The sequence below is a fragment of the Leptonotus elevatus genome, chromosome 2, assembly GCF_054856555.1.
Source record: "Leptonotus elevatus isolate MCC_2025b chromosome 2, RoL_Lele_1.0, whole genome shotgun sequence".
Classification (NCBI taxonomy): domain Eukaryota; kingdom Metazoa; phylum Chordata; class Actinopteri; order Syngnathiformes; family Syngnathidae; genus Leptonotus; species Leptonotus elevatus.
The window spans coordinates 36,654,347-36,662,696 of NC_141240.1; the positions used below are offsets into that span (position 1 = coordinate 36,654,347).

An 8,350-nucleotide genomic window follows, 5' to 3' on the forward strand; every position below is an offset into this window, starting at 1 on the left:
TGCTGCATCAAGGCAAGGCAGCCTAGAACTCAAGTGCGATTCAAAATAACATCTTTCTGCTTTATACTGCCCCCGGGTGGCCAAGGCGTGACAAAAACTTTAAAAAATAATTTAATTCTGCGTTATTATCCCTTACATATCACAACAATGTTTTTTGTCTTTTTTAGAAGACGAGAACGGACTAATGGCATTTCCATTCATTTCAATTCAAACTGATGATTTGGGGTATGACTGTTTTGAGTTAGAAAAATAGTAACTGAATGAATTAAACTCGTATTTCAAGGCATCACTATATATGGAGGACTTTGGTTTTGAACTCAATTAAGGTGTAATTCTATTTTTTTTTTTTGCATTTATTTCTACACCAGAAAAAGTCCTCACAACCCACGTGACATGGGGACTTCACACAATCAAGTTTCATGTATGAACCCATGGCAGTCCCTTCCCTTGTGTTTCTCTCAGTCTCAATGCCTTTGCACGAGCAAAAGCACCGTCTTGCAAAGTATGCAAATAGGACTGGATGACAAACTATGCGCAACGCACATTATAATTTCATTTCATTTCAGTCATTAATTGTCCTTAATGTGAGCTAATTGGTATCGCGGATATGCTGTGGAATTTATTTCACACTATATTTGATGACCTTTTGTAAAAAAAAAAAAAAAAAAAGGGAGGAAAATATTATTTCCGCAAGCCAGTCGAAGTGAAAAGCTTCCTGCTCACAACAACCTGCTGCATTAGCACAAATGTTACACTATACCGCCCTCTGTTGGTGACTAAATACCACACCGTTCAATGTACTTCTGTAAAATGTCATTCATAATCAGTCACGTTTGTAGTCCCACAGCAACATGTATAACATCAAATGAGTTAGCTAAATACGTCATAAAATAAATATAAAGAGAGCCTTTACTATTATGATGATGATAACCCTTCAATTTACTTCTGCCCATTGTGACTCATGTCATCACCGCGTTCATAAATGCAGGAGCCTCCGTCATGTTTTACAAAAGTCAGTTAATTGATGAATAAATTGGCAAATATATATAAAAAATAAAAAAAAATGTCTCTTCACTATAGTTAAAAGTGGGCATGATGAGAGAGCTACGTGTCCCTTCCAATGTCACCAACTCCCCTGACGAAACAAATGTGGGCCACGTTCTTAATGAGCAGGTCTATTAATGTTTACCAGCAAACAGCTGGACGACACACTGGCGGTCCAGATGCTATTGCACGTCACGTAATGTCCTCTCACCCAAGAATAACAGCAATAACATTATGGAAGGGATATGACTTGAAATAAATATGGTCTGATGATTTGGAACTCTTACATACTGATCATTTTTGCATATGTCCTTGGTCAATTTTTGATGCATTAACTCATTCACTGCCATTGACGGCTATAGACGTCAAAAATTCATTTGAACTATTTCTATTAGTTAAACATTTTTTTTTCACTTTTGATAACAAGAGTATGAAAACCTAGAATTGTTTATTGTACATTTATAACAGATATAAATGTTGTGATTATTTGTGAGTTAACTTGTGATTTCATGCGATGAATTACGATTAAAAAATGACGCCCCAAATTTTTAATAATCTTTTTTTTTAAATCACGTCAGGCGATTAATTTTTTTTAATTGGCACAAAATGGATGAATGGATTTAAACAAAAAAACTTATTGAGGGTTTTAGAGGGGAAAAGGAGACAGGTGTACCTTTCAACAGTGATGATGTCATCTAGGGGGAAAATTATCTTTGACTTACTTGTTTTGTTTTTTTTAATGGTTTTATTGAACATATAAACATAAAGAAAACACATTACAAGTATAAAATACAAGTTGAAGTAATAAAGAAAAACAACAATAGGAAGAAAGAAAATAGTTTATATGTTCAAAAGGGGTTAGGAAGAAGTTAAAAACGTATGTAGTCCTACCCCTTATTCGTTTTATGTTAATAAAATGATAAGGTTAATGTATTTTAACCAAAGAAAATGTATAAACCTAGTAATATATGTGCACTTTAACATACGCACATTTGCAACATATGTATATGAAATTCAGACATATACCATAATATATTTATGAATCATATTTTCATACTCACATATACAATTTTCATTACACTCATATCGATACATCCAAAGAAATTACAGCATATATACAATTTTAACAGCTCGTGTCTGATTAAAGTAAAAAACAATTATTCAGCAAGTGACTGACATCAGTTCCAAAATGATTCCACAAATGAACACCTTTTTACAGAAACACACCTTTGCTATAATATTTGTTCTTGTTTGATTTTTTTTTTGTAGACACTTAAATTAAAACAAGAACAAATATTACGACTTCAAGTAATAAACACATAAAGGTGTGTTTGCAAAAATCAGCAATTACTTTTGACTTTAGCTCTAGATTGCAGGGTGGCAAACAATCCAGTCAGGCTGAAAGAACTTGTCATATAATATCAGATCAAAGTTCAGCCAATAAGGCAATTAATTTATTTATTACAGTATGTTTCCTTTCTTTCTTTTTTCAAAAATCTTTAACTCATATTTAAAATTGTTTAGGATAATTAAAAAAAAAAAAAAGAACCTTTTCTCATGGACAATCTACATACAAGTTTCAACTCACAATCGTCTGAGTCATTTAGAATACACAAAAGAGTATTACGTAAGTATTGCGCCACTCTTCCGCATTGGGCTGATGGTTATGATACGTTACATAAGCCCGTGTTTTTCCACACGAACACCATTGAAGCAGATTTACTCGTCGTAACTTGAGTGGACATTGTTGACAAGACGTGAGGGGACCAGATGGGCTCTTTCCTTTATTTTTCCATCGAGACGTGGACTTTAATAGCCATCGTCATCGCTCTACTGGCACTGTAAGTCAAGTACAACTTAAAAATCAAAAAACTAAATATATTTTATGAGAAGTTGGCTTAAGTTTGCACTGTCAAAATGTATTTCATTGTAGCGGTTGGATTTGCACTTCATATGTTTTTCATCCCTAGATATGGAAATTCCCCTTATGGCTTTTTCAAGAAACTCGGGATCAAAGGTCCCAAACCGTTGCCCTTTATCGGGACATTTCTGAACTACCGGCAGGTAAGGCCTATTCAGCCACATAATATGACTGACTGTTTGAACATTTACGTCTCTGACATGTCATTTTATTTCATTTGTTTCCCATTAGGGCATACATTATTTTGATGTAGAATGTTTTCAAAAGTATGGAAAAGTGTGGGGGTGAGTGTATGTACGGACGGGCAAGTGTGTGTGTTTATATCGGTGCTACTAAATATTTACGTCACGTCATGTTTGCTGTCAGGTTGTACGATGGCCGACAGCCTATTCTGGCTATTATGGACACATCGATGATCAAAACCATCTTGGTTAAGGAGTGTTATTCTGTCTTTACCAACAGACGGGTAAGAAAAGGACAATCGACATAAATGGTGGTAGAACCACACAAAAAAAGGTTATTTTGTGTGTTGCCGTGTTTAGGATTTGGGCCTAAATGGACCTTTGAAGGATGCCGTCTCAGTAATAGAAGATGAAGATTGGAAGAGGATTCGCAGCGTGCTCTCGCCGTCGTTCACAAGCGGGCGACTGAAAGAGGTCAAAAACAGGTTTTTGTTTTTTTTTGCTATTTGTTTTCCTACCATTGTGTACCTATGGACTGGTTTTCCTTAAATGTTAGTTTTTTTTTTGTAGATGTATTCAATAATGCTGCAGCATTCGAGCACTCTGATCAATAGTCTTCAGAAGAAAGTAGATGCTGATGAGGTCATTGACGTCAAAGAGTGAGTTTGGATTTGACTTGTTTCTTAAGCAGTAGATTGAAAATGTGGTTCTCATGACAGTTAATCATAGGGCGATGTGTGATGTTTTTGCAGTGTATTTGGACCATACAGTATGGATGTTGTGACCAGCACTGCTTTCAGTGTCGACATTGACTCTCTTAACAATCCTTCTGACCCATTCGTGGCAAACATTAAGAAAATGGCCAAGTTTGACTTTTTGAATCCTATGCTTATACTTATTGGTAGGTACCAGACTGTTACAAGTTTCTCTGTCATGGCCCTTTGTGGCTCCTTTTTAACAATTTTTTTTTTTTTTTTTTTGCTGATCTCAGTTCTCTTTCCATTTCTGCGACCACTGATGGAGAAGATGGAGGTGTCATTCTTCCCCGCTGACGTGATGAATTTCTTCTATAACTTCCTGCAGACCATCAAATCTGATCGAAACAAAAACAGTACCAAAGTAATTTAGTCAAGAGATGATCCATTTGAATTTGGTCAATATATAGGTATATGACACTACACCAAAATGCTTCTCTTGCCTGACAGAACCGAGTGGATTTCATGCAGCTGATGGTTGACGCTCAGATTTCAGAATCCAGTAAAGAAAAAGCTAACAACCAGAAAGGTAGGGGGGGAAACATACAAGAGATATACAGCACATACTGTACGTTGAAACAGTGATCCCCAACCACTGGTCTGCGAGTACCAGTCCACGTGGGGTGACCAGATTTTCAAAATTAACTCAATCACTGCCATTGACGGCTATAGACGTCAAAAATTAATTTGAACTATTTCGATTAGTTTAACATTTTTCCCACTTTTGTTAACAAGAGTATGAAAACCTAGTGTTTTTTTATATATATATATTGTATTAGAACAGATATAAAATGTGTGATTAATCGTGAGTTAACTAGTGAAGTCATGCGATTAATTACGATTAAAAATAGTACTCGCCTGACGCCCCTAATTTTTAATAACATTTTCTTTAAAAAAAAAAAAAAGATAATTAAAAAAAATATAAATAAAAAATTATTAAAAAATTAGGGGCATCAGGCGATTACAATTTATAATCGTAATTATTTGCATTACTTCACAAGTTAACTAACAATTAATCACACATTTTATATCTCTTCTAAATGTACAAAAAAATGTATCTAGGTTTTCATACTCTTGTTAAACAAAAATTGAAAAAACTAAACCAATAGAAATAGTTCAAATGAATTGTTGACGTCTATAGCTGTCAATGGCAGTGAATGAGTTAAAAACTGGGACGGTGCAATTTTGCAGAAAATGCATATTCTCACCAGGAGCTATAACAAATTTAATCTCTAGTCAATCTGGTGACCGGTGGTTCTGCAATGACTTTATCTGACGCTAAATCCTCTCTTGGTTGACAGTTCAACAGTTGTAAACAAGCAATGCACTCACCATTAAACACATTTATTTTTTTTTGCTTGGTATTGGAAGCTGGCTGTGCTGTTTCCCTCACCTGAGTACAACATTATAACACTGGAAATGTGCCACCAGTAGTAGGCTAGTAGGACTAAATTCCCCATGATTCTTAGACAATGAAGCAGGAAGTAGTTCTAGTTGCGGTATGACGAAAACATGCCTGCTAAAGTGATGAGAAGAACGTAAACGGGAAAGTAAATAGGAAGGAATATAAGGGTTAAATTCCTTTTAAATGTGTTTATTGTATGAATTGCTATGACAACTGTGTGATTGACATACACATGGCCCAAACAAATGGCTTAAAAACGGGGACACCGGGACGGGACCTGCGTAAAAGTTGGGACAAAGCAATGGGACTGGCAAAATCCACTGGGACATGAGACACAAGGCTCAAAAGTGTGACTGTTCCGGTTAAATTGGGACTTCTAGTCACCCTAAATCCGCGGGACATTTGGTACTGGTATGCTTAAAAAAAATAGTTTATACAGTGTAGTCCTGCAATGAAAACCGGACATATTCATGAATTTATTTAAAAAAAAATAGACAGGATGTAAAAAAAACGAATTCAATTTAAAAAAGAGGACATGTCACCACCCTATTTAACTTGAAACCTGAATTTTGGGACCTTCTTCCATTCAACAATCTTGAAAACCCACTTTCCTGAGGTTATAGCTTGTTTGCATGCCGTGCTATTTAATCACATTGTGTTTGCATTGCAGGTCTGACTGATCACGAAATCCTCTCTCAGGCCATGATATTCATCTTTGCCGGCTATGAAACAAGCAGCAGCTCACTGTGCTTCATAGCCTACAACCTAGCAACTCACCCCGACATCCAGAAGGCCTTGCAAGAGGAGATTGATGCGACTTTTCCAGACAAGGTCACATCTTCAACTTTGCCCTATCTTTGTCATCAACGAGTTCGGTGTCCGGCAACTGCACGTTCTATCACTTTAGGTTCGCCCAAGCTATGACCACCTGATGCAGATGGAATACCTGGATATGGTCATGAACGAGTCATCGAGGCTGTACCCTATCGCCAACCGACTGGAAAGGGTCGCCAAGTCATCCGTTGAAGTCAGTGGTGTGACCATTCCTAAGGGAACTGTTGCCATGGTGCCGATTTACGCTCTCCACCGTGACCCTTCTTTGTGGCCCGAACCGGACACTTTTAAGCCTGAAAGGTACAACAATAGGAGGCGAGGGAGCGAGGGAGGGAATTTCATTGCAGCCTCGTTGTTGGCAGCTGGCCGAGACGCGTATTTGTTGTGTCCTTTCTTAGGTTCAGCAAAGAGAACAAAGACAACATAGATCCGTACGCCTTCTTGCCATTTGGAGCAGGGCCAAGGAACTGCATAGGCATGCGATTTGCTCTCCTGATGATGAAATTGTCCTTAGTGGAGATCTTACAGAACTTCAGCTTTGTCCCCTGCGAAGAAACGGACGTGAGTCAACAATTTCCGGCAATTAAAAAGATGTGTTTTTCATTCGGTTTGGTTTCGCTTTTTTATTCTCCTAGATTCCGATGGTGTTGTCAAACGAAGAATTAACAGCACCCAAGAACCCCATCAAAGTGAAACTGGTGCCGAGAGGGACCACAGCGGATCGTGCTTTAAGAGAAATGTGATTACACATTTCAAAAAGTGCTGTAATTAACGAAATGTCTCCTTATTGTCAATATGTCCGATGTACTTTTGATTACAAACAATTTGATACCCGGGAGTCCACAAAGCACTCCCAAAACCTTGGTGTGCCGAGAGTATCAGATGTGACTTCATATCAATCACCAAAACTGCCTTCAACCGGCCAAAGAACATATCCAGAGTGAAGGTCTCATGCGCCAAGAAGACTAGGGGAAGCTCATCCTTGCGTTTATCTCCAGTAGACTTGACTGTTGTTATGGTCTTCTGAAAGCTGCAGCTCAGGTTTACACTGGCTCCCAGTCAGCTGTAGACGTGAAGTCAGCCCCGAGTATGAATGTTTTTCACTCGAGGTTAAAAACCTGGCAGTTTTTCCTCATGCTTATGATTGAGTTATTTTAAATTAATATATATCTATGTCTATATATATATTTGTTTTTAATCAAATTTGTACCAGTTTTCTTGCACTGGATGTTGTTGGGTTTTTTTTTAAGTAAATGCACTATATAAATAAAACTTCCATGATTTGCCTTCCATATAAGTTATCAGTTTGACTTTACTTTAATTAACAATAAACCCCTGTAGTGTAGATTAAAAGTGAAATTTGCAAATCAATCTAATTGAGGACACGCTACTGCCAAGTGACTCTACATCCACAGTAGTATTCGAAACATCTATTATGAATATTTATTAACTTTTTTTTAAAACTGAATTTTAGATAAAGTGAAATGCAAAAGGAGAGGTAGTGTATTTGGGGGTGGGTATTTAAGCCACTGCACCTTAAGGACAGTTTGCACGTTTACTCCAGTCATGCCACTAGAGGGGGCACTCGTACCACACTTTTAAAATGATCTGTCCTAGCACTCCAGCAGCACTATAGATGATCTGCGTCAGGATTCATAAAGTTTTAGTCTGTTTTAATACTTAACCACCCCTACGAAATCGTCTGACTTTGATTTATATAAGATACAATGTCCCATAGATCGATAAATAGTTCACAATATCCCAAACAAAAATGATCCGATCTGATTTACATTACCAGAGAGGTGTTAATTTAAAATGAGATCTGATGTATTTTTAGCCAAAAGCAAAAGCAAGCAGAATTGTTGATACATCTGATTTAGCATGTGTGCCATTTTGTTTTATTCCTGTAACAATGCTAAAAAGTATTCCCTTAATTTAAAAGTTACACCGTGCCCGTGGATAATTGAGGAAACACGATCATCTGTGTCGCATTATTGCACAATTTGTAATTTTGTATGTAACATTTGGAAACGTGAGGAATCGTCCGAATGGATGTAAACAAACAGTGGGTGGCAGCCAGAATCACTACAGGTCCGAAACAAAGAGCTTTATCCCAATAAAATGGAAACGCCTTTGTCCCGCCCTCTTAGCGAGGTACGTGGCCACAATTGGCCAGATTACGAGGAAGCGTGCCTGCTATTGGCTGCGG

The 8,350-nt window shown here is 37.3% G+C and overlaps 1 protein-coding gene across 1 annotated transcript; it reads left to right on the forward strand.

The window, feature by feature from the left end:
• Positions 1 to 2,705: 2,705 nt before the first annotated feature.
• On the forward strand, positions 2,706 to 7,432 carry LOC147179832 (cytochrome P450 3A30-like). Its single transcript, XM_086068426.1, has 13 exons — positions 2,706 to 2,885; positions 3,015 to 3,108; positions 3,197 to 3,249; positions 3,332 to 3,431; positions 3,508 to 3,621; positions 3,718 to 3,806; positions 3,900 to 4,048; positions 4,139 to 4,266; positions 4,353 to 4,431; positions 5,978 to 6,138; positions 6,215 to 6,441; positions 6,540 to 6,702; positions 6,777 to 7,432. Exons 1-13 carry the CDS (start codon positions 2,815 to 2,817, stop codon positions 6,882 to 6,884), a joined length of 1,536 nt encoding a protein of 511 aa, XP_085924552.1. The 5' UTR covers positions 2,706 to 2,814; the 3' UTR covers positions 6,885 to 7,432.
• The last annotated feature ends 918 nt before the right edge of the window (positions 7,433 to 8,350 follow it).